Source organism: Erythrolamprus reginae, chromosome Z, assembly GCF_031021105.1.
Source record: "Erythrolamprus reginae isolate rEryReg1 chromosome Z, rEryReg1.hap1, whole genome shotgun sequence".
In the NCBI taxonomy this organism is placed as follows: domain Eukaryota; kingdom Metazoa; phylum Chordata; class Lepidosauria; order Squamata; family Dipsadidae; genus Erythrolamprus; species Erythrolamprus reginae.
In genome coordinates this window covers 63,826,034-63,852,227 of record NC_091963.1, presented here as the reverse complement: position 1 = coordinate 63,852,227, position 26,194 = coordinate 63,826,034, and the positions used below count along the sequence as shown (strand labels likewise).

The window sequence follows — 26,194 nt, the reverse complement described above, 5'->3', positions numbered from 1 at the left end:
CTAAAAATAGATATTAAATTAATATAAAATATATATATTAATTATTAAAATATCAAAAAAGGTTAAGAAATGTAAGAATACAGGAAATAGTCCAGTTCATTAATCAATCAGTCAAGTAACACTTAAGTTCTAAAACGGTCAATTCTAAAGTTGTTCAAAATTCAGTGGGGAATGTCTGAGTCCTGGGTATATTTAATTCTGTTCCCCAAGTTCTTTTTTTTGTGCCGACTGCTGCCACCAGCTGGCACTCTCGTTCTTTCTCTCTGTTCAGTTGTTTCAATTGCCGTCTTCGGCTCTTCCATTTCCACGGAACCCCCCAATTTCCACTGGTCCTCTGGCTGCCTTCCAATGTCTTTGTTGTTGTTGGGTGGCATTTCCAACTTTCGGGCCCCTTCGTGGTGTTACACAGTCTGCATATGGACTCCATGAGGTTTTAACAGAGTCCCCTGGCCTCATCAGCGTTTTTTCAGCCTCTTCCTTCTTCTTCTCTCGGCCTCCTCCCTCACAATAGTGGCCGGTCCAGGTAGGCCCTCCACCTGGCAGACCTTCCGACATCGATCGCTTCTACCGTATAGCTTCTCGGCGTCCTGAGTCCGTTCGGAGGAGGGGCAGTGCTGTTACGGCATTGATCTCTCTCTCTCTCTCTCTTGCCTCTCTCTTACCCCTCTCCCTTATCGTGTTGAATTTCATCCGGATCCTTCTCCCCGCAGCTTGGCTCTCCCCGTAGCTTGCACCCGACAGCGTTAGCTCGCGGGCGCCATTCTCCGCAGCTCCACGTCACAGCTGATCAGGTTTTGGCGTGTACACGGTCAGGACAGGCCTCACCACCGTGGGAAGCGTCAAAACAGCGTTGATCTCTCTCACTCACCTCTCTTCCGTCCCTCTCACCTCTCGGGTTGAGTCTCGGCCGGGTCCTTCTCCTCACAACTTGGCTCTCCCCACAGCTTGCACTCCATTTGTTTTTGCCTTGGATGCGGAATGAACACACGGACACGTAAACTGGGTAAAAAAGGGGTCACTTTATTAATATATTTACAAGAGACTTGCAGAGGTCACTAAATGGGGCAGAATATCCTAGATACAACATACACGAGCAACTAATTGGCGTAACTCTTTGCCTGGACAGTGCGAGGCTATGTCTATCCCACGTCCAGCCGTGAAGCCATGGCACAAGCAGGTGGGAGGGCTCACCCTTCTGACCCAGAAACGGAAATGACATAGGCACCCCCCTTCCACCACCGTGGCTGGGTAGGCAGCATGAGTTGTGCAAAGGGGAAGCCCATCATTTTCCAACAGATGCCCAAGGGAGAACACACAGTTGCTACTGATACGCTTTCTGCCCCAATTGTGCCACAGCAGGGGGTGAGATCTCTATCTTGACCCCCTGCTCCTCCCTAAGCCTGCATCAGCTCATGTAGGCACCTCTGCAGATCTGCCATAAAGATGTCATTCCCGACATCGGAAGAATGGATCCCATCGTCCCGATAAAGGCCAGGTATATTCAAACAAATGCCTGAGTGTCTTATCATTAATCCCCCCATCTGCTTCAAACAATTTACCCACTTCTTTATTGACCCGAATTCTCTGCCTGTCAACTGCACTTGTATTGCTGACCTATCTCCACACCTTCTGGGGAAGGATTCAAGACCACACAAACTGTTTGTTGGACCATAGGCTCCGCAAGACCCTCATGTCATCAGTGACTTGACAAACCATTGCCAAGTCCTTCAACAATCCTAGGTCACTGCTACTGATGTGCAACACCAACCAACTGGGCCCGGCCCCTTCGCGGCTCCAACCTTTCAGCAATGGGAGGGAGAAGCCCATCTCAATGAAGACCTCTGTTTCCTAGCCATTCCACTTTGGTCAATCGACTCAGCGACAGCTGCATTCCCCAATGAGAAGTTGTGGTTCTTCTTCCAGCCCAAAAACCATGCTGTGGCCGCAGATCAAGACTGTAGGCAAACAAAGGGGCAACTCCCTTGAACTTTGCATGTAACCATATGAAGCAGGGCCAGGACCTAAGTAGATGAGAAAGCAAAACTGGGTTAGTTACTGGGCAAAAATGGCATCCCTTCAGGTGCTCTGATGTATTCTTTATATGCTGCAGATCTCCATCTGCCAATGGTTTGTATTTGTTCTGTCGGGAAACCGGCCGATGCTGCCGTTGATACTGCCTCAATTTGGAAAGAGTGTGTCCCATATTGCCGGGGGTTCCCTCCGATTTCCTGCAGCGTTTTTTTGGTGACGGCCCAGAACTGGTATTTAGTCAGGGGTGTCATGTCCTGGTGACAGAACAGATACCCCTCACTGATTCCCCTAATCTCTTTGAAACGTGCCAATGCTGCCACAGGGCATACCTCCTTATATACCGCACTTGACATGGGTATTACCTCTCCTCTTTTAAAAAAATTTTTTTAAATATAATTTTTATTGATTTTTTAATAATTTTACAGAAAACAAAAGCATAAAACATAAAAGTGTACCATCACCAAACAGAAAAATAAAAATTCCCTTCACCAAGGAAGATTCAATTTTGTGTCCTCCATTTGCTTCATCTCTGGGTTACATTGTTCATTCTTTATAAAGTGATTGAATTTTATTTCTTACCTTTGCATCGCTTGCTGATATTGTTAATATATAATTTTTAATCTTCTCCCACTGCCTCATTGTTGCTGCTAATTTCTCTTCATTATAATTATGTAATCTGATTTCCATAATTTCATAGTGAATGTGGTACACCATGTACCTGCACCAATTTTTTATCGTCCATTTATTATCGTCTTTCCACCCAAGCACTATAGTTGCCTGGGCGCTTTCTATCGCTGCAGTTTTGATTTCTTCGTATTCTTTTACCTCACTATTTTTTATCAATAATGCTGCTTCCTTGGTTATTTTCCAATTACTATTTGTAATTTTATTCACTTCCATTTGTATTTGTTTCCAAAATTTTTGAACTTTATTACATTCCCAAAACATATGCATAAATACTCCTTTTTCCTTACATCCATGCCAGCAATTTCCTCATTGTTTGAAAGCATGCTAATTGTACTGGTGTATAATACCATTTGTGTAGTATTTTTCGTCTCATCTCTCTTATTCTTGTGTTTTTAATTCTTTTAATATTTTCAATTATGCCTTCCATATCCCATTCATCAATTTCTAATTCATCCTGCCAATATCTCATCAATCCTTTTACTACTTGTTCCTCTGCTTGTAATAATTCTCTCTATATATTATCTGTTTGTGCTTTTATATTCTTATTCTTTTCCCTTAATATCTTCTCTAAATTCGTTTCTTGTCTGATGAATATTTCTTTATTTTCCCTTTTACTTAAATATGTGCTTATTGGGTTAATTTGTAGCCAATTTTGTTGTCCAAGGCACCTCTCTATTTCATTTCTGTTAATTCTTCCATCCTTTTCATATAACTGTTCCATTCTCTGTATACCTTTCCTCCTTAATTCCCATATTATCTTTGTGAGGTTACTTTCTTTCTTTGTATTTATCACATGCAGCGTTGCTAATTTAGAATTTGTCATTTTCAATTTATCTTGCCATTTCATCCAACTCTCTGCTAATTTTCCTCAAATCGTCCTGGCTGTCAGCCCTGCCTGATACCTACCTATACAGAATTCTATATGTGTTCCACCGGGATGGGCCAAGTTTGATCATATCCCCTATTATGTCTAAAAACCCAAAACTCCTTACCTGCTTTAGCATACGCTTGTCTTGTGCTTGGTGCCACGGACAATCTTATCGCTCTGTTTATCTCTGCCTTCCAAGCTGCCAAAGGTGCCGAGGAACATCATGTGGCATCTGATCTGCCCCAGGAGCCAATTTCCGGAACCTGGCCAATTGCCCACATGATAGTGTGTCAGCCAAGTCATTCTCCACCCCAGGGATATGGCGGGAAGTGAATACCATGTTGATATTAAGGCACCTTCTAACAAAAAGGCACTTGCTAACAGCTACACGCATCACACGCTCATTCTTAGAAGACAGGGTGTTAATGACGTGCACAACCGCTTGATTGTTCCACCAGAACAGTACTGATCTATTATTGAACTCCTCTCTCCATATTTCCACTGCTATAACGATGGGGAAGAATTCTAAGAACGTTAGGTCCCTGCAAATGCTGCTCCCAAGCCAATTGCTTGGCCATGCTGAATGGCACCAGCTGTTTGCTAACACAACCCCAAAGCCACAACCCCCAGCTGCATCAGAGTGTACTTGCAACTCTGCCTCTAGAAGGCGCTCCTGCCTCCAAAATGAAACACCATTGTCTTGGTTCAAAAATTTTAGCCAAACCTCGAGATCCCTCTTGGCCCCCTGACTAAGCCTAGTCCTGTGATGTGGTTTTGTAAACCCTTTCATTGCTGAAAAAATTCTCCTGGCGAAAGCCCTGCCCAGCGCCACTACCCTGCATGCGAAGTTCAATAATCCAGCGATCTCCTGTAACTGTTTAAGCATCACCCTGCTAGCTGCTATTGTACCACCTATCTTTTCCCTTAGCGTGTTCAACTTATCCTGGGGAAGCCTGCATGTTTGTGACATGGAGTCAATTTTGATACCCAAAAAAGTGATAGTAGTAGCTGGACCCTTTGTCTTCTCCTCCGCCAGAGTTACTCCTAAGTCTGCACACAATGCCCCAAATGTTTCCATTAATGCCTCACATTGGGGGCTGTTAGGAGGGCCTGCAAACATAAAGTCATCCAGGTAATGCACTATGGAGTCTGACTTAGTCCATTGCTTGTGTGCCCATTCCAAGAATGAGCTAAAACGCTTGAATAGTGCACAAGAAATGGAGCAGCCTATCGGAAGGGCTCTGTCAATGTAATAGCCTCCCTCAAAACAAAAACCCAATACCTGTAGTTCAAAGTCATCTGGGTGGACCGGCACTAGGTGAAAGGCCGACTTTATGTTGCATTTCCCCATAAGGGCCCCTTTGCCACACTCCCGTATCATCCAGACCAGCGGTCCCCAAACTACGGCCCGGGGGCCGGATGTGGCCCGCTGAGGCAATTTATCTGGCCCGCGGCAGCCCACGAGATTTTATCAATAGATATAATAAGCTCCCGAATCTCCTGTCAACTCACCGTGGTCTGCTGCTGAGCGAGGAGGCGGTACAGAGGCAAGGGGCAGGGAGGATAGGGAGATAGAGAGGGAGGGAGAGAGAGAAAGAAAGGGAGAGATACAAAGAGGGAGAGAGAAAGAGAATGAGTGAGAGAAAGAAAGAGAGAGAGAAAGAGGGAGAGAGAGAGGAAGAGAGAAAGGGGGATAGATGGAAAGAGTGAGAGAGAGAGAGAAAAGAGAAAAATGAGAAAATGATGGAGAGAAAACGAGGGAGAGGAAAATGAAACAAATGAGAGAGAAGGAAGAAAAGAGAGAGGGAAGAGAGAAATGGAGAGGAGGGAGGGAGGGAAGGAAGGAAGGAAGGAGAAATGGAGGGAGTTTGTTGATTTAAGTTTAAATTTACTTGTTAATAAAGAAGTATAAATTGCTTTATTACTTAATTATTTAATTACTTCTTTATTTTAAATATTGTATTTGTTCCCATTTTGTTTTTTACTTTAAATAAGATTTGTGCAGTGTACATAGGGATTTGTTCATTGGGGTTTTTTATAGTCCGGCCCTCCAACAGTCTGAGGGACAGTAAACTGGCCCCCTGTGTAAAACGTTTGGGGACCACTGATCCAGACAGTCTCATCGAAAGAGGTACACCTCACTGATGTCAAAGACTCAGGTATAAAGTCATTTACTGACTCACTTGGTGGAAAGGACAGGTGATGAATTAGCCTGAACTCTTGTTTCACTTTCTTGGGCACTACCCCAAGGGGTGACATTCTGAGGGTACTTAAGGCGTATGTGTGGAAAGGACCGATTACCCTGCCTTCATTGACTTCCTTTTTTATTTTTTGACACACTATATCTTCTAGATCAGTATTTCCCAACCATTTTTGAGCCGCGGCACATTATTCATATTTTCAAAATTCTGGGGAACACTGAACGGGGGGACGGGGTGGGGGCTGCGGGGGGGCTAAAGAAAAGTTTGGACAAAAAAAATATCTCTTCCTCCATTTCACTCTATTTCTCCCTCCCTCTTTCTCTTCCTTCCTTCCCTTCTTTCTCTCTCTCCATCCCTCTTTCTTTCTTCCTTTCTTTTTTGCTCTCTTTCTCTCTCCCTCCTTCCCTCCCACTATGTCTTTCTCTGTCCCTTGCTCTCTCTCTGCCTCTCTTGCTATCTTTCTTTCATTCTCTCTCTTTCGCTCTCTGTCTCTCTTGCTATGTCTCTTTCTCTCTCTCTCTCTTTCTCTCTCTCTGTCTCTCTTGCTATCTCTTTCTCTCTTGCTATCTCTTTCTTTTTTCTCTCTCTCTTGCTATGTCTCTCTTTCTCTCTCTGTCTCCCTCCCTCTTTCCTTTCTATCTCTCCCTCCCTCTTTCCTTTCTATCTCTCCCTCCCTCTTTCCTCCCTCCCTCTCTCTTTCCTTTCTATCTCTTTTCTTTCTATCTCTCCCTCCCTCTTTCATTTCTATCTCTCCCTTCCTCTTTCCTTTCTATCTTTCTCTCCGTCCCTCAGCGGCGGCAAAGAAGAAGGAAGGCAGGCTGCAGAGGGCACCGAGGACAAGAGTGCTCGCTCGCTCCCTCGCCCTCTGACTTCCCTCCCTCGCTGCTGAAGGGACGAGCGTGGGCACGCTGCAAGAAGGGTTTTTTTTGCTTTTCCCCCCCCTTCCCCCGCCTCACAGGAGAGAGTGAGAGAGAGAAAGAGCAGCGCCCTGTCGGTTCCGAGCGCAGCCAGGGAAAGCGGCCTCGAGCCGAGTGCGAACTGCGGGATGCGGCAAAGGACTCCTTGTCAACCAAAAAAGGGTGGGGTTGGCAAAGGCAAAGCCTGGGAGACGGGGAAGGGAAGAGCGGGAAACCCCCAGACAGAACGGCTGAGGGGAAGGAAAGACGGAAGGAGGGAGGGATTGAGAAGCGAAGCCAGGGAGGGCTGAGAGAAAAGGGGAGCGGCGCGCGCGAGAGATGGGCGGGGCGTGCATTCCCGAAACGGATGGAGAAAGCCCTCTCTCGCAGCAAAAGCGCTCCCAGCCAGGGGGCTGCGAGAGAGGGCTGGGAGCGCTTTCGTCCCGAGGAGCTGCAGCTGCAGCCGCCGCCGCCGCCGCGAGAGAAGTCGTGCCCCAAGGCAGGGGGCGGCGGCGGAGGAGAGGGGGCAGATCGGGCGGGGAGCTTGGCGGCACACCTGCCTGGGTCGCGGCACACCAGTTGGGAAACGCTGTTCTAGATCATTTACCAACCTCAAATTATGCATTAAGAAGACCTTCCTGTGTCCATGATATGGGATTCTGAAGCCCTCCCTAAAGCCCTTGATTAACTACACGATCCTGTGCCCTATTAACCAATACGTGAGCCAATGTAACTTAATTGGACTGGGGTCCTTTACCCTGATTTTACTGAGAGGCCTCAGCCTGGGGCATGCATATATTGCACGCTAACTCCCGCAATTAGAACAGCCATGGCAGTATTTGCACTGGTACTGAGCGCATGATCCCTTTGCATTGAATTCATGGCAAAGCAGGGAGGATTGAACCTCCTGCCCAACCCAAAGGTGGGGTGCTCCTGGTATAGTATGCTTTGTTAAAATCAAATGACTGCTCTCTGTACGTTCACGTTTGCCCAGAGGGCAAGAATGTGTCACATGCATCCACAGACCATTCACCAAAACGTCACACGACAACTTTTGATCAATTGCTGTACACATACGAAACATTTTATTGTACTGAATCCAAGCTGGGCCATCATATTCATAATGTGTTTTAACAATTGAGTTCATGTATTTCATCATGGACCTGGCCTGGCTTGGATCCTTTTCCATCTTGACGTAAAAATACGTCATGTAGCCATAAAGCCACAAACTCAAGCTCCTATCCACTTTAATTTTCTTTTGTTTCTAAGTTCCGCCCTCATTGTCTTTCTCCTTCTTAGGTACTTACCTGTTTAATAGGGAGAATATGTCCACATAATCCCCCCTCCATATCTTCTTCACTGTAGGATGTAAGTGCAAGCCAAGCATTGTGGATGAATACCGCCAAGACACGGCGGCTGTGTCAGTGAAAGACCCGGAGTTGCTTTCCTCGGCCACCTCGCTCTGTACGCTCCCTGCCTGGGCTATAGCTTGAGTATTACTATCCTGTGTACCACCTGAGCTCCCATTGGTTGGTGTTGACACTGTTTGGGCCCCTGCAGCAGGGCTGTTGTCCCATACCTGATTGCAAACCATGCCTATGTATCCTCCCCCATCATTAGTGCTCATAGTGCTGGTCTGATTATGAGAAGATGGGATCTGATTATGGGAAGACTGACCCTAGATTGTGCCTCTCCAGTCTGCCCTTCTTGCTGCCTTCCCAGCCATTCTGATGTTTGTCCATTTGTCCCAGTATGCCGGTTTGCTCCAGCTGGAGCTTCTTCTGCTGATCCAGTGGAGGTGCTTGGTCCATTCCCGGGTGTCTGGATGCTGCCTGACCTCATCAATGCCTCCATCGCGTCCATGCAATCTATCAGCTTAGAAAGAATATGTGAGGGCAGGCCTGCTTCTGTGCCATCCCACCTTCCTCCCCTTGCCCCTGTTGCCTCCATCATCCTGCCTGACCTTATACCAAGGTGTAACTTTGCGTTTGGGGGGAGAGGGGGCCTGGGGCTCCACATTCTTCCGTTTGTCTTTTCTAGAAGCCATGATAAATTAAGAGGATTCAAGGATAAAAGGAAAAATTTGTATTGATGTTGCAGTTAAATAAAAGGCACCTAATTCAGTCCTACTGATTTATCCCTAATAAATCCAAATCCAAAACACCAAAGGCCAAAGTGGGTTGCCTTGAGCCAGAGAAGATTTGGCTCAGTTGTATGTAGAAGCAGCTCACAGCAACTACCTGTAGTGCTTCAAATTAAATCACTGCAAAATATCAATCGTGAAGGCTTAACTGGGAGACTTAATATATCTCTTAATATATCTCTCCGAGTCTGCAGAGAGGGCTTAAAGGCTTAACTGGGAGACTTAATATATCTCTTCATATATATCTCCCAAGTCTGCAGAGAGGGGCACAACAACAATACACTATGTACAAATGTTAAAAAAACAATTTAAAATCCTTATTATAAAAAGAAAAACAATCACACAACCTAACAGACCATACATAAAACCATAATAGCTAGGGGTGTATCAGTTTCCCCATGCCTGGTGACATAGGTGGGTCTTCAGGAGCTTTCAAAAGGCAAGGAGGGTGGGGGCAGTCCTAATCCGTGGGGGGAGTTGATTCCAGAGGGCTAGGGCTGCCACAGAGAAGGCTCTTCCCCCGGGTCCTGCCAGACGGCATTGTTTAGTCAACGGGACCCGGAGAAGGCCAACTCGCTGGGATTTGTGCAGCAGAAGATGGTCCCAAAAGTATTCTGGTCCGATGCCATGTAGGGCTTTCAAAAGTATTCTGGTCCGATGCCATGTAGGGCTTTATAGCTCATAATCAACACTTTGAATTGTGACCGGAAACTGATCGGCAGCCAATGCAATGCAAGTCACATATCTGAGAAAGCCCATGATTGCACTTGCGGCCGCATTCTGCATGATCTGAAGTTTCCAAACACTTTTCAAAGGTAGCCCCATGTAGAGAGGGTTGCAGTAGTCGAACCTCGAGGTGATGAGGGCATGAGTGACTGTGAGCAGTGACTCCCTGTCCAAGTAGGGCCGCAACTGGTGCACCAGGCGAACCTGGGCAAACGCCCTCCTCGCCACAGCTGAATGATGGTGCTCTAATGTTAGTTGTGGATTGAGGAGGATGCCCAAGTTGCAGACCCTCTCTGAGTAATCCCCCCCCCCAGGGTAATGGACGGACAGATGGAATTGTCCTTGGGAGGCAAAACCCACAGCCACTCCGTCTTGTCAGGGTTGAGTTTGAGCCTGTTGACACCCATCCAGACCCTAACAGCCTCCAGGCACCAGCACATCATTTCCCCCTGCTTCGCTGACTGGACACAGAGTGGAGATGTAAAGCTGGGTATCGTCAGCATACTGATGATACTTCACCCCATGCCCTTGGATGATCTCACCCAACAGTTTCCCAGGGGGGAGAGGACCGATCCCTGAGGCACCCCACAAGGGAGAAACCTAGAGGTTGACCTCTGACCCCCCCCCATTAACACTGGCTGCGACTGGCCAGAGAGGTAGGAGGAGAATCACTTAAGGAAGTGCCTCCTACTCCCAACCCCTCCAGCCGGTGCAGAAGGATACCATGGTCGATGGTATCAAAAGCCGCTGAGAGGTCAAGAAGCACCAAGATAGAGGATAAATCCCTGTACCGGGCCCGCCAGAGATCATCCATCAGCGCAACCAAAGCACTTTCCATGCTGTAGTCGGGCCTGAACCCTGACTGCTGAGGGCCTAGATAATCAGCTTCTTCCAAGGACCACTGGAGCTGGAGTGACACCACCTTCTCGACAACCTTCCCCATAAAGGGAAGGTTGGAGACTGGACTATAGTTGTTGATGAAAATCCCGTCTCCTTCCTTTAGTAAAGCTACGGGCAAGCTCAGCTCCTTTGACTGCTTTCTGCCATTTTTTTCAACTTGCTGTAGACTGTTCGGTTGTTTCCAAATTTCAGTAGCAACAACCTTATCCTCCGTCTTTCCTTGGTCTTCTTCGGGGCTTCTCGGGAAAAGGAGTTTTTCCGTCCCGCCTTCCATTAAAAAGGAGTGAGAGCGCCTTTTGTAGCACTCCTGCCCGCTACATGGACACCCACCGCGGGGAGAAAGTCCTGACTGTGATGCCTGTCTTTGCAGCCGGCAGGAGAGCAAGTGAGCGAGCAAGAGAGATGAGCTGCGGTGTCCTTGTAGTGGGCAGGACTGCGAGAGAAACGAGCCTTCTTCGGCCGCCCGAAGGAAGAGGAGTTGGTCCCGAATTCTCGTGCGCGCTGCAGCAGGGCAGCTCTGCCTGGCCAGTCTACTGGTCCTCCCGCCGGAGCTCCCAATGCCTACTGGAGAAGGCTCGTTTCTCTTTCGTTCGCTCTCCTGCCCGCTACAAGGATGCCGCGGGTGGTCTTTCACTAAAGCACACTTAAACAGATTGGAAAAAAATCAGCAAAGGATGGGGGGGGGGATGGCTTTAAGAGGATATGGCTCTTCCTAATTCGTGAGAATTAGGAGTGGGGTGGGATAGGATGGGCGAACTAAAAAGGTTGGGAGATGGGGAGGTCAGGAAGAGAAGAAGAAAGGGGTAGAAAAGAGGAGAAGCAATGGGGGAACCTTGGATTTCCAAGTTGCAACTTCATTTCCCCCCTCCTCTTAGTAGACTCTCTGTAGGGGAGGAAGGGTGGACCCCAGCATACGCCTGCTATTTCTTCTCCCCATTTTCTTAATAGACCCTCCATAGGGAATTTGGAGTCTCCTGGGCCGTTTGATACCCCCGCCCACGCCTGCTGCTTGCTCTCCTGGGGGGGCGCAAAGGCCACGTCCAGGAGCTTCCCAGCAAAGGTCCCTTCCACAGGTTCTCCCGCAGACCTCCCGCAGACCCCCTGACTTCCCCAGTCTCTGTGCCGCAATCCGGCTCTCACCTTCTTTGGAAGTGAGAAGAGGAGGAGGAGCCGGACGCCGGTGGCGGTGGAGGAAGGTGAATGCCGGGGAGCTGTTGGCTGGGTGAGAGGCGGGAGGAGGAGGAGGAGGAAGAGGAGGAGCGGCTCCGGCTTTGGGTCCTGCCTGCCTTTCTCCTCCCCCTTTCCCCGGCGAGGAAGCCAAGAATGGGCGCTGCATGAAGGCAATGGAGGAAGGCACGATGCAGGTGAAAAAAGAGGGGAGGTACGATGCCCGTCGCCTACCAGCCTTCCTTCCCTGCGTGGTCTCTCTCCCACACACACACCACACCCCTACACACGAACACACACGCACTCTCACACACAACTTTCTCCCCCCCCCTCTCTCACACACAATCTTTCATACACATTTACACAACACTCTCATACACCCACACACACACTCACTCTCTCTCTCTCACCCCCCCCCTTTGAAAGCCACCAGCTGGAAACACCCCCCCCCAGTCTGTGGGAAATCCACGCCTCCCCTCCCTCTTTGTGCTCCAAAGGTCTGGATTTCTGCCGCCCTTGTAAAGCCCTTTGGGGGCAATGCCAAACTGAAGTGGGTGAAAGTTGGTAGCCTGGAGGGAAGGTTTTGTTTTGTTTTTTCTCCCAAAGGCGGAGGAGCGAAGCAGAGAGCAGCCCCATCTCTCCCCCTTCTTATACAACCCCGAGGGACGCTCCTGGGTGGGTTTGGTGCCATGGACGATGTCCAGGAGCTTAGCGGGGAGAAAGTCCTGCCTCCCTGAAGCGCGGGTCCTTGCCACACAAGCAAAAGGAGGCGGGGCATCCCAGCGGGGCAGCAAGCAAATGGGAAATGGGATTCCCTGTCTCCTTTTGCTTGCACCGGCAGTACCAAGGCGGTGAAACCTGGCCTTGGCAAGGACCCGCGCTTCGGCCTCAGACAAGGTTCCCTGGCTCTCCCTGGGGCGTCCCGTATTCTTAAAGCTGCGAAGCTCTCCACTGCCGCTTTTTCCCAGTCCTCCGTGGAGGGTGGAAGAGCCGCAGTGGAACAAGTGAGAGGAAGTGAGCAGGAGGTGGCTCCTAACCGGGCTCCAGGTTTAGGCGTGGCTCTTCCCCCCCGCCCTCCGCGGAGGACCGGGCAAAAGTGGCAGTGGGGTGCTTTGCTGCTTTAAGGTGACGGGGAGACCCAGGGAGAACCAGGGAGCTTTGTCTGAGCCCGAAGCCCAGGTCCTTGCCATGGACGAGATTCCCCGCCTTGGGACTGGCGCTACAAGCAAAAGGAGGTGGGGAATCCCAGCGGGGGTGGCAAGCAAATGGGAAATCCCGGCAGTGACAGTCACAAGACAGGGGAATCCCTGTGGCAGTAAGAGAGCACACACGCAGTAAGAGAGCGCAGGCACCCGGGCTCGGGTTCGTAAGATGAAAGTGGTTCTTAAGACGAGGCAAACAAATCTTTTTTTTAAGAAAATGTTTATTGAATTTTTTTTAAAAGCGGAATAGAGAGGGGGAGGGAAGGGGGGAAAGGGAAAAATATACAGAAAAAAACCACAAAACATAATTGAATAACATAAGGGACTATAAATAGTAAAGTAGGATAATAAGCTATACATAATGAAGTAGCACCTCTATTCAAAGTTGAGCTTATACAAATATAATAACATAACTTCAAATTGGATATGGGATCTGATCCTGGATGAGGAGGCCGACCTGGCATGTGTAACTGAAACCTCGCTGGGCTCGGAGGGAGGAGTTCCACTCTCTGAAATCTGCCCAGCCAGGTTTCAGATATGGCATCAACCTCGACCCTAGGGAAGAGGGGGAGGAGTGGCTATTATAGCCAGGGAGAGCCTTTGCCTGCGTAAATTCGTTGCTCCAGAGATTGCGGGTTGTCATTTTATAGTTAACTGTATTTTTTTCCCATTCCCATTTTTTCCATTCTAAGAGGGGACCCAAAGTTTTGAACCCATGCAATCATACAGCCCTTAACTTGTTCCTCAATGGTATCTTGCCTTAGCAAGTAGCTATATATTTTAGAGATCATTTTTAAACTAGGACCAAATAAGATTGAATCAAGGGGGTTTGTCTTTTGAAAACCAAGCGTGTTCTTATGTTGTTTGTATTTAGAATTCATCTGTATATAGGTAAACCAGTCTAAGATTATTCCATTTTCATTTAGTTGTTGTTTTGAAAGCATAGTGTCGTCATGGTCAAGTAGTTTTGAGTAGGTTAAAATTTTCAAGGAAAAAAAGACAGTTGGATAAGTAAGTGATTCGTTAGGAGATATCCATTTTGGGATTGCAAGATAGTGTTTTTTTAAAAATCTGGTACCATGTAGATATTAAGGCGTTTCTTATATAGTGGTGCTTAAAGTAGATTGGAATTTTATTTAAATCCATCGTTAAGAATGAGTGCCACTCAGACTGCAAGTCAACGCCCTCTAGGGTCAGTAATATTGTGTCTTTGATCTTTACTAAGATGGCAGCTTGGTAGTACAGGTAAAAATTGGGGAGACCAAAGCCTCCTCTGGATCGATGGTCCTGCAAATTTTTAAATTTTATTCTTGCCTTTTTTTTGACCGAATGAATTTTTGAATTATCTTATGCAGGTGTTCAAAAAAGGATTTATTTATTTTAATAGGGGCTACTTGAAATAAGTATAGATATCTAGGGAGAATGTTGGATTTAATTGCGGCAGTCTTTCCCATCAAAGATAGTTTTAGCTTTGTCCATCTTGTTAAGTCTTTTTGTACATCTTGTGTTAGTTTATCAAAAGTGTCTTTTTTTTAGACTACTACAATTTGAAGAAATCCAAATACCTAAATATTTAATTTTTTTGACTATTTTTAGGGTAAGGGTTTGTATAGAGTATTTTGTTCTTTCGTCATGTTTTTAGTTATAATTTTAGTTTTGTCTAGGTTAATTTTAAGATCAGTTATATCTCAAAATTTGTGAAGTTCCTCTAATAAAATGTGAGCTGATTCTAGTGGATCTTGGATTATAAATACAATGTCATCTGCAAAAGCTTGTAATTTAAAATGTTCCCTTTTTATTTTAATTCCTTGGATTTTTGGGTTATTTCTTATATTCTTTAATAGAGTTTCTATTGCGAGTATGAAAATTAAAGGTGCTAGAGGGCAATCCTGGCAGACACCTCTCGTTATTGCTATTTTTTCAGTGCTGTGGTTATTGAAAAGTATTTTAGCAGTCTGTTGTGAGTAGATTGATTTGATTAAGTTGACAAAATGAGAGTTATATAGGCTTCGAACCAAGATTTGGATGGTTTACCTTGGGTGAGGGCTTCATTGTAGATCTCTAGCATAATCGGTTCTAATAGATCCTGATGGTATTTATAAAATTCTGCAGGGATACCATCAGGTCCTGGAGTTTTATTATTTTGCTGTTTTGTAGTAGCGATTTTAAATTCCTTTGAACTAATTTTCTTGTTTAATTTAGTGCTTTCTTCATCCATTATTGTAAGGGTTTCATTTTTGAGTAGGTAATCCCTGATTACACAGTTATCTATTGTATCTGTTTCATATAGTTCCTGGTAGAATTGCCTTATCTGTTTCTTCTCTTCGGTGTTTGATTTTAGTATGCCTGAATTATCATATAGGGCTTCTATGTTTTTTTCAGCTTTTTGTTGTGCCAATTTGAGGGCTAACCAATGACCCGTTACTAAGTTTATTTCATGCCTTATGGATTTAGTTTCAATTAAGGTCGCTGTGTCATCTGGATTTTGTTGGAGGGTCCTTTCTGCAATCTGAAATTTTGTGTTGAGATTATTAAGTTTCTCTTTTTTTTGTTTTCTAGAGTTTGCCAGGTGGGAAATATATATTCCACGGGTGTAGACGGTCTGTAAGGATGTAGATCCATTGCGATTGATCTGGAAAAAAGTTGGTAATTCATGTTCTATACAGTTTTTAAATTGTTTTTCATTTATGATGGACTGGTTCATAGACCATCTTTGCCATGCTGTCGTATTCAATTTTTTAAGAGTTAGAAGTATAGGATTGTGGTCAGCCCAGGAGCCAGGTAAGATCTGTATATCTGTTGTTTGGTTTGTGATGCAGGAATTAGACCAAGCCATATCAATACGGAACCATGATTTGTGGGGATGGGGAAAGAAAGTGTATTGTCTGGGTGGTGTGATCTCCATATGTCTTTTAGTGAAAATTCATAAACTAAGTCATCAAACGTAGTTGGGAGTATTTTTCTTAAGTGGTGCTGTTTGTTACTCTTGTAATCTTTTATTTTGTCTTGTATGGTGTTGAAATCGCCTATAATGATGAAATTAGACAAATTCATTTCCAGTATTTGTTTGTGTAGTTTTGTGAAGAATGTAGATTGTTTGATGGAGGGTGCATAAATTCCTATTATTGTTATTTGTTCTTTCCCAATGGTTATCTGGACCATTAAGATTTGACCATTTAGGTCATTGTAGATGAGTTTTTGGTGTATATTGGGTTTTGATATACATAGCTATTCCTCTTCTTTTAACTAGTGCTGAGGAGGTAAAGAGTTCGCCAAGGCAGGGAAGAAGTAGCACCATGCTATCTTTTTTGGCAATGTGGGTCTATTGTAGGCATGTTATATGGAAATTGTAATTTAATAATTTGTGGAAAATTTTGTTCCTCTTCCTGTCTGAATTTAATCCATTTATATTGGTTGAGAATATTGTAGTGCCATTTTCATGAATAGGTGTGAATAAGTTGTTATGGTTTTTATTTTCTCGCTTCAGCCTTTGCTCTTGTGATTGCCCCCTGTCTTTCATAACTGTCTTGTGTTTGTCTCAAATCGCCATCCTGAGTTTGTCTCAAATCACCATCCTTGTCTGGAGGGTTGTCATCTTAGCTCTTCTGTGCTCATTTTATCTTTACTGTTGGTTTCTTTCAGAAATCGGTCTTCAAGTGGTTTTAACAGTTCTTCATAAAAATCTTTTGCATCTTCTAGGTTGTTGATTTTATATTTCTGATCCAATAGAGTCACCAACATTCCTTCGGGCATCAACCATCTAAACATAACTTTGTTTTTATTTAATTTATTTGCCAAGGATTGGTACAGTTTGTGTTTTTCTCTTACGCGTCTAGGGATCTGTCGCAGCACAGTGATCTCTTTTCCCCTATGGCAAACTACATTTTATTTCGACGCTCAATAGATTTCATCTTGGGTGTTTCTTTTGGTAAATCTGATATGGACCTCTCTTGGCAATCTTGCAAACGAAGTTGAAATTCGATAAATTTCGTCCATTTGGTCTATCATTTCTTGTGTTGTTTTTCCTGTTATTTTTGCCAAAATTTCAGCCATCATTTGAGGGAGGTCTTGGACATCTGATTCTGTTACATTTTGGAATCAGAGGAAGAAAGCCAACTTCTCCAGTTCCAGATTCATCACCGCTTCTTCGAGATTTTTATTAATGTATTCAGTTCTTACTTCCGCAAATTGCAGGCGTGTCTCCATTCATTCATTAATCTCTTCTATTTTTAAAAAATTTTGGTCATTGTTAGTCAAAATTCCATGTATGTCCTCTATTTTGTCATTCAACTTTTCCATTCGATCATCCAGATTACCAATATGATCCTGTATTTTTTTATGGCCTCTTTCACTATTCTCATATTGCAGTCAATGGATTCCTGCACTTTAGTCATCATGTCAAATAATGAGACCAATGTGATGCTCTGCGGTGGTTGCGAGGATTGAGCCGCTGTTGTTTTGTCATTGGGAATCGTTTCAGATGAGCGTTGGGAAGATGGTGTTGTCGGTTGTGGGACATTCTTTTTCCAGGTCTTTGTTAGTGTTGTCTGATTTGTCGGGGACATTTTGAATATTTTCCAAAGTGGTCCACGTTAGTCGATATTCACTTCGAAGGAGATTCAAATTTTAAGTTAGAGAAAAAGTACAGTCAAAAGTAGTAGATAAGATATATAGTAAAAGATAAGATTATTTTGAAAAATAAATTAGTTATCCAGGAAAATAGGATAGTAGAAATAGATTAATAGAAGATGGATTCAAAAGGAGTAATATAATTAATCTATATTAGATATATAATCAATCTATATTCTATAATCTATAATTCTATAATCAATCAAGTCAATAAAATATAATCAAAGTTTTAAACAATCACTGGTGAAATTAATTAATTAATCATATATTTCAGTCTATTACATATACAAATTAATTGGATAAATAGTTTAGATTTAATTGCGTTTAAGTTACATAGTTTAATTGCATTTAGTTACATAGTTGCTTTATAAAGGTTTGATCAAATATATGAGGCAAACAAATCTTATACCCCGGGTTCATATCATGAAAAGTTCATATGAAGAGGCATTCGTAAGACGAGATATCACTGTATTTTGTTAGTAACTAATATCAATCATTTTCTAATTTTGTCCTCCAGTTACATACATTTTCTTTTAATTAAATTCCTTCCTTAATGATCCTTCAAAAAGTACAACACCAATTATATTTCTAACTCATTAACCATTATGCCAAAGTGCTTCCTCCTTTCTTTATACATTTTTCTGTAAATCAAGAAAATCTTGTATAGCCAATCAGATGTTAACAAAAGAAAATTAAAAACAAAACATAAACATATACGAATTTCAGACTTCTTCCCCCTCTAAATAGTACATTTACCTAATCCCAAATTTAAAAATTATTTCATCCCATCTAACATTTAGTCAATTAATACTTATCTACATTCCTTACTTAATTATTAATCTTAAATTTCAGTCAATTTGAGAACAGAAAAAAAGGGGGGGGGAGAAATTCTAAATATTCTCTATTTTCAATCAATTAAAAATCATTAATATCATTAATCTCCCCAACAATTCTAAATTCAATTCCATTTATGCATTAATCAAAATCAGTATCGCCTACTACATATCTTATTATAATCAATACTTCTAACTTTATTAAAACAGATCAGCAATTTCTAAATTCATATATCTAAATGGAAAAAAATAATTAAAGTTAAAAAAAGAGCAAACAAAACAATATTCCAAGCTTAATCAACCGTTCTCAAACTCCAATTTCTTAAACTAAGCAGAACTTTGAACTGAACCCTTTTCTTTTTTATTTTTTTGTATCTCCTTTTAATCTCCTTCTCTTCCTTCTAAGAAGGAAGGACTTTGTTAGAAAAATAAATGAGTTATTGGATCAAACTTTGGACACTTGACAATGTAGTTATGATGGTGGCAATGTCCCAGGGTTATGTGAACACCTTGGGATCTTCTGACAAGCAACTGCAGGGATTCACTTAACGACTGTGGCAAAAAAGGTGGTAAAGTGAGGCAGAACTCACTTATTAAGCATCTCACTCAGGAGATAGAAAGGTTGGCCTCCATTGGGATTAGAACAGAAGTCGAGGATTATCAGTCTGACCAGTGCACTCTTTTAGAAGCAGATCAGGAGTCCATTTTGAAGCTCCATAGAAAACATCTAGGGGGGAAGGCAGGTTGTCCTCGGCTTACAATGGTTCATTTACTGACTGTTCAAAGTCCCAACAGCCCTGAAAAAAGTGACTTATGCACCCTTTTCACACTTAGGACTTTTGCAGCAGCCCAATGAGCGCAGGATCAAAACTTTGCTGCCGTTTCATATTTATGACCATTGCTGGGTTTCCTGAGGTCATGTGACTCCCTTCTGTTTCTAACCGATCCATGCCCAGGCATGAAAATTAGAGGGAACATTGCAGCCATTTCTATAAAAAACCCTACCTAATCAACAAAAACAAGTTTCTTTTTTTTCCCATCACAAGCACAAAGTCCAGAAGCAATTTTCAAATAGTAAGAAATTAAAGATATTACATTTGGATGAAGGAATTGATTTAACAATCTCTACTTTTCCTTGCTGTGGGAAATAATACGTATTTTCATTTACTCATTGATCTATATAGATTATCATATTTTGTATTAATAAAATTCACTATACAGTGATACCTCTACTTAAGAACTTAATTCGTTCCGTGACCAGGTTCTTAAGTAGAAAAGTTCTTAAGTAGAAGCAATTTTTCCCATAGGAATCAATGTAAAAGCAAATAATGCGTGCAAATCCACTAGGATAGACATAAAAGCTCGCAATTTAAGTGGAGGGAGGAGGAGGAGGAGAAGGAGGAGGAGGAGGACAGTTGCTCCCGGAGGAAGATGGTGAGGTGAGGGGAATAAAAAAAATCCAAAACTTTAAGGCTTAAAAAAAAAAGAGGGACTCTGAGGCGGCAAGGAGGAGCATGTGCCTCCCATACACCTGGCGCAAGGTTGGCTCCCATACACAGCACCAGAGAGACAAACCTAGAGAGAATGGCAGGATACAGGCTGGGCCATTATGCCACTCTCAAATTTCCTGGGAAATTTTTCGAGGCTCGGGTTCTTAAGTAGAAAATGGTTCTTAAGAAGAGGCAAAAAAATCTTGAACACCCGGTTCTTATCTCGAAAAATGCTTAAGTAGAGGAGTTCTTAAGTAGAGGTACCACTGTATTTTCAATTTTTGTAACTCGAGAGGGGAAAAATACTTTTTCTAAATTTTAAAACATTAATGTTTTCTTTAACAACATTTCTAAAACCAATAAGTTCTAATACATATTTTTTAAACTTCATTTTAATATACAGTATATATTTTAAAATTTATTTTCAATAACTCAAGTATTATTTATAAAGGGGGAAATTTTTCTAGCTCATTTTACATATCCAGAATCTAAACCCAAAACTATATTAAAACTTTCTTTCAATTATCATATTTTTTGGAGTATAAGACACACCCTTTTTCTCCCTAAAAGAGGCTGAAAATTTGAGTGCGTCTTATATTCTGAATGTAGCTTTTTTCAAAGCTTTTCTTCAGCCCTATGTGCTAGCAATCTTCCCAGCTCTTACCTTGCAAGTTCTTTCATTTTTACTCTCTGGAAAGAATGTTTTCCAAGCCCCAAGTCTTTTCAAGATTTTTTTTCATTGCTCTAGCTTGCTCCAAATGTTTCTTTCCAGCCCTAACCAGGTGCTAACGATGTTCCCAACTCTTACCCACTTGCAAGATCTTTCATTGTTACTCTTTGCTAATAATGTTTTCCAAATCCTATCTTTGTAGGAAGTTTTTGTCCATTGCTCTACTTGCTCCAAATATTTCTTTCCAGCCCTAATCAGGTGCTAACAATGTTCCCAGCTCTAATCAGCTTGCAAGTGTTCTGTCTGGCTGTATTTGATCGAAGCAAAAGAATTATTATTACACAGAAGTCCAGCAAGAAATAAGTAACTCTAAAGCATTTTCAGACTGACAATGTTTCCGCCTATGGAGCATAGATAATTCTCCAGGATGCATGCCAACTAAAGTCATAATTCTTCACTAATTAGGTGTGTCTGGCATTTCTCACTTCACTTACTATTTGGAGCTTAACTATCTTCTGTAAAAGCAGGAACCGAAATCCAGGAATTCAGGAACAATCTCTCTAGGCACCACCTTCAAGGTGAATGTTGCTTACCACACTTCTTCTCCTAGCAGCCTGTCCTATATATAGATAGGGTGTGGCTAAATGTCCCAAAGATCTAGTCAACGTGTGTGTGTGTATACATACACATACATAATACATACATATATTTATATTTTCATAGATTTTCATAGATATAGGTATACTGTACAGGTCTTGGCATATTCGTGTTTCTTCCCATGTAAGGTTCAGAGAATCCTGGCGATGTTTTGTCACTCAGTGGGAACTTGTCAAAACGTCTCCAGGATTCTCTGAATGTTATACAGGAAGCAATCCAAATATGCCAAGACCTACATGTATGTATGTATGTATGTATGTATGTATGTATGTATGTATGTATGTATGTAAAAGGTGTGGACAAAAAAATGGAAACACTTGACTTTTTGGCATCATAATGTTTGAACATCTTCAAATCAATCAAAACTTGACATATTTTAATATTTTTTAAAATTCTATTATTTGATATGTTTTTTTAAACTACCTTTTTTTACAGAAATGTAAAGAAATTGGATATAACCTTCTAGAAATGGCAGACCTCTTAGACTTTCAAAGAGGCCAAATTGTTGGTGCTCGAATGACAGGTGCTAGTGTAACAGAAAGTGCCTGAATGTTTGGTGTTTCAAGAGGTAATGTCTCAAAAGTAATGACTACTTTTGAAAGAGAAGGGAAAATGTCCTCAGTCAAGCACAGGTCTGGTCAAAAGTCAAAGTTGTCTGAGAGAGACCATCATACTCTAAAGTGAATTGTTAGAATGGATCGCAAGACCGCAGCTCCTAAAATCATTGCAGAGCTCAATAGACACATACAGAACCCAGTTTCCACAAAAACTGTTCAAAGGGAGCTTCACAAATTGGGATTCCATGGAAGAGCTGCAATTAGAAAACCTCTGCTCTCAAAGACAAATGTTTCAAAGCATTTAGAGTGGTGTAGAAACCACCAGAAATGGTCCCTCGAACAGTAGCAAAATGTGATTTTCTCTGACGAATCATCGTTTATCATTTTTCCGACCTCTGTCCATGTTTACGTCTGGAGACAGCCACAAGAATCATTTCATCCAGACTGCCTTCTCCCAACCGTCAAACATGGCGGGGCTTCAGTGATGATCTGGGGTGTTATTTCTTGGAAATCTGCCAGGCCAATGATTTCCCTTCATGGAAGAATTAACAGCCATCTCTATTTAGGAATTTTGACTGACCAAATTCATCCTATGATTCAAGAACCGTTTCCAGGGGGGATGCCATCTTTCAAGATGATATTTCACCAATCCGTAGAGCAAGAATTGTTAAAGAAGGGCATGAGGAACATTCTAATGAAGTTCAGCATCTCATCTGGCCACCACATTCACCAGACCTCAACATTATTGAGCATTTATGGTCGATTTTAGAGATTCAAGTAAGAAGTCGATTTCTACCTCCATCGTCTCTAAAAGAACTGGAGGATGCTTTAACTGAAGAATGGGCTAAAATTTCTTTGGAAACAATTCACAATTTGTATGAATCAATACCTTGGAGAATTGAGGCTGTATTTGCTGCAAAAGGTGATGATGATTTTTCAAGGTGTTTCCATTTTTATGTCCATCCCCTGTATGTATGTATGTATATGTATGTAGTGAGCTCCCTCCCATATTTGGGTATGCTGAGTGACTCAACAGAAAACATACTGTACATACATACATACATACATACATACATACATACATACATACATACATACATACACTGCTCAAAATAATAAAGGGAACATTTAAACAATAGAATATAACTCCAAGTATTCAATGAGAATATTTCATTCATTCAGATCTATGATGTGTTATTTGAGTGTTCCCTTTATTTTTTTGAGCGGTATATATGTTTTTGTAAATTTTTACGGGTATAGGTATGTAGGTCTTGGCATATTCAAGTCTTTTTCTGTGTAAGGTTGATAGACTCCTGGTGACATTTTGACGAGATCCCACTCTTCCTCTTCAGGCTGGTGCTTTCAACTTTGTGCTCGGGCAAACAAAGTGTGGTCTGAACTGCCATCACTCTATAAATGCTGGTGTGTGGGTGTGGAGTGCTCACTCACATACTGCAAGTGGGTTAGTTGGCTGTATTGAAACATCCTGATTAGTTGGTAGATTGATGTAGTTGATATGTGCAGAATAGTTGATGTTTGCAGATTGGGGTGACATCCTGAGTAGTTGTGGCAGTTGATGTCTGCAGACTAGTCAGCTGTTTTGTAATGTATGCCCATGGTATAATATCCCGGGTTTCAGTTTGTCTCTGAGTTTGTAGTCTGGCTATGTGTTTATGGCATGTGCCAGTTTGCTTTGTGTATGTCAGAGGGGTGTGTGTGCAACATTTGGAGATGCCGCCATGGTTTTGTTCTGTGTGGTGATTGTATTTTGTCTGTGGGGTGGGTATGGGTTTGGGTCTGGTGAGGATGATTGGTGGTGTCTTCCTGTGATGTTCTGGATCTGGTGTCAGTTTTCATGGCTGGGATAAATCAACAAATGAATCCCACAGACATTTTTGAAGATGGGAACTACATCAGCTCTTTTCCAGTCCTCTGGTAATATTTATTTATTTATTTATTAGATTTTTATGCCGCCCCTCTCCGTAGACTCGGGGCGGCTCACAGCATACAATGAAACAATTCATAACAAATCTAATAAGTTTAAAAAACTTTTAAAAACCCCATTATTAAAACAGACATACACACAAACACACCATACATAAATTGTATAGGCCCGTGTGTGTGTGTGTGCCTCAATTCCCCCATGCCTTTGAAATATATAGTTCAATTGTTCTGAGATCAGGTCTATCAGTTGTAGCAGAACCTTCAAGTCTAATCCATCTAGTCCTGATGATTTGAACTTGTCTAATGGGTAGATTCTCATTTACTATTTTCTTGCCTTTTAAAAAAACTTGTATTTATAATCTATTTTTTACAGTACTGATAGGTTGGGATGTTTTTTCCTTTTGTATACAGACAGATGCAAAAAACGAGTTAAGCAATTCTGCTCACTCCCTATTGCTTGTCACCTTTTTGTCACTTTTTGTCAATAATGGACCAATAGTTTCCCTGACTTTTTAAAATAGTTTTTAACATGTTGAAAGAAGCTCTTTGTTTGTTTGTTATATTTTGTGTCGCAAGCCTTAGTTCATTTTGAGCTTTAGTTTCTCTTCATCTTTGCAGGGTTGGGCTATTTGTTGATACTCTGCCTTAGTTGTTTGCCCCTCTTTCCACTTTTTATAGTTCTCCTTTTTGTATTTTGTCTAATTGTACCTCTTTTTGTACCATCTATATGCCCTCTATATCTTTAGAATCAAATTTATTTATATAACCAGTTATTTTGTTTTATAGAGACTTTTTAAAGGCTTCCCTAATAATAAATTGAGCTAGGTATAAGCAGCTTTATAGCTTCTTCTAGTGGTCAAAATATATATTTGATTGATTTTGCTAGAATTCATAAAAATCAGGGCATTTCAACCATCCACAAAAAGGCAGTCCAGAACTATACTTTATAGAGAGAATGAAATTGAATCACTACTTTATATCCTTATACCTCATCAAAATTAAGAAAAAAGTATTCCAATATTCCAATATTCTAGTAATCTTTTTCCTTTTCCTTTAACAATAAACAAAAATGTCACAGAACTTTTAAAAAGGGTAACAGTCTATAATGAAAGGACTTTAATCATTTAGCTAATAAAGATAATAGTCAGATACAGTAGATTGATTAAGAAATGAAAGGCACAACTTCTTATATGTTTCAGAAATAAATTCCAAAGTGGCTATTTTTCTAATGATAAAGTCATTGCAGCCCTGCCCCCCCCCCCCCAAGCTGTTAGCTTGCCAGCTGCTTCGAAGCATAGCACCTGAAGCTACTTGCAGACCATTACTGTATTGAGGATCTTGTGGGATGATTCTAGGATTCTCCCTAGCCCAGAAGAATCACATAAATCACCTGCAGTTCTGAATATTTGTAATTGAGATAGCATAATGCTTCTATTTAGATGCCTTAGAGTTCGCTACTAGTATGTTTACATTCTCTCATTTCCTTCCCCCGCTCCCATTTTTTAAGGCTATGGTCAGACTGGTCCAAAATTTCAACAAGCAGGTTATGACTCAGTTGCAGCTGCTGTTTCCGGACTCTTGCATATCACAGGACCTGAGGTATGTTTCTGTAAGTAAAATAAAATCCTGTTAAAATTGAGAACTTCACTGGCATGTATAAGGTATGTAGTAATGAGCAGAATTAATAAAGTTAGGAAATAGAAATCAGCAGAAAGAACATACAGTAAATATATAAGTATAAATGATCTCAGATTGTTTCAATTACAAGAGAAGTTGTGATTATTGAATACCTTTGAGATTATCAGCAATCTGTGATATTTGGATACTACGGAAAAAAATGCTTTCTTAGCCATGAATTTTCCTGAATTTTCTTCATATGCAGAGCAAACTATATTCGTTATCCAAAGAATATTTTTATTCTCCACTGCACTGGGAAGGAGAGTCCAACATGGGTAATTACCAATCCTATTGGTAGAGACTGAGTTAATTTAAATATTTAAATACGAGGTAGTTACCGCCCCTTAGCAGCCCCCAATACCTCTGTTTTAAAAACTCAGTCTAAGTGTAGAGACTGTTTTAGTGTAGCTTCTGTTGAAGTATTAATGTTTAATAATAAACTGACTTGTTTAATTTTTTCCTTTTGTTCCCTTCTCGTTTCAGAATGAAGAGGACTTTTTGGAAAGGGGTTTCTGCCCTCCGTGGGCATTTCCCCCACCGTTTCTCTCCTCGGGGATCCCTTCCCTCAGCGGGCATATCCTGAGCGGGGAGCAACTCAGCCTGGGGTCACTGGCCTCAGAGGCCATACCCGGCTGAGAGCCGAAGGTGAGGGGGTCCGCCCCCCTCACTGGGAGGCTCGGGGATCGCCTTTCCCCTTGAAGGAAGATACCTGGCATCGCGCCAGCGCCTCTCAGCTGTTCGGCGCTGAGAAGAAAAGCCGCGCCGCCGCCGTAGCCGCAGCCGTTTTTTGTTGAATTGTAAAGCCCCTATAAGCCGCTGGAACGGCAAAAGGGATGTTTGGCTGGCTGGGCAGGATCCTTCCAGGTGGGGAGGCAGGTCCCCGAGGAGAAGACAGGCGGCAAAGTTCGCGGGGAGC

The 26,194-nt window shown here is 42.5% G+C and overlaps 1 protein-coding gene across 3 annotated transcripts in view; it reads left to right on the top strand.

Annotated features, from left to right (window-relative positions):
- SUGCT (succinyl-CoA:glutarate-CoA transferase) overlaps positions 1-26,194 on the top strand; it is a 417,742-nt gene that overhangs the window by 74,456 nt on the left and 317,092 nt on the right. For all 3 annotated transcript variants that reach the window (XM_070727742.1, XM_070727743.1, XM_070727744.1), the window contains exon 7: positions 25,109-25,200. In XM_070727742.1, the coding sequence (XP_070583843.1) occupies positions 25,109-25,200 (92 nt within the window). The remainder of the gene's footprint in view (positions 1-25,108; positions 25,201-26,194) is intronic.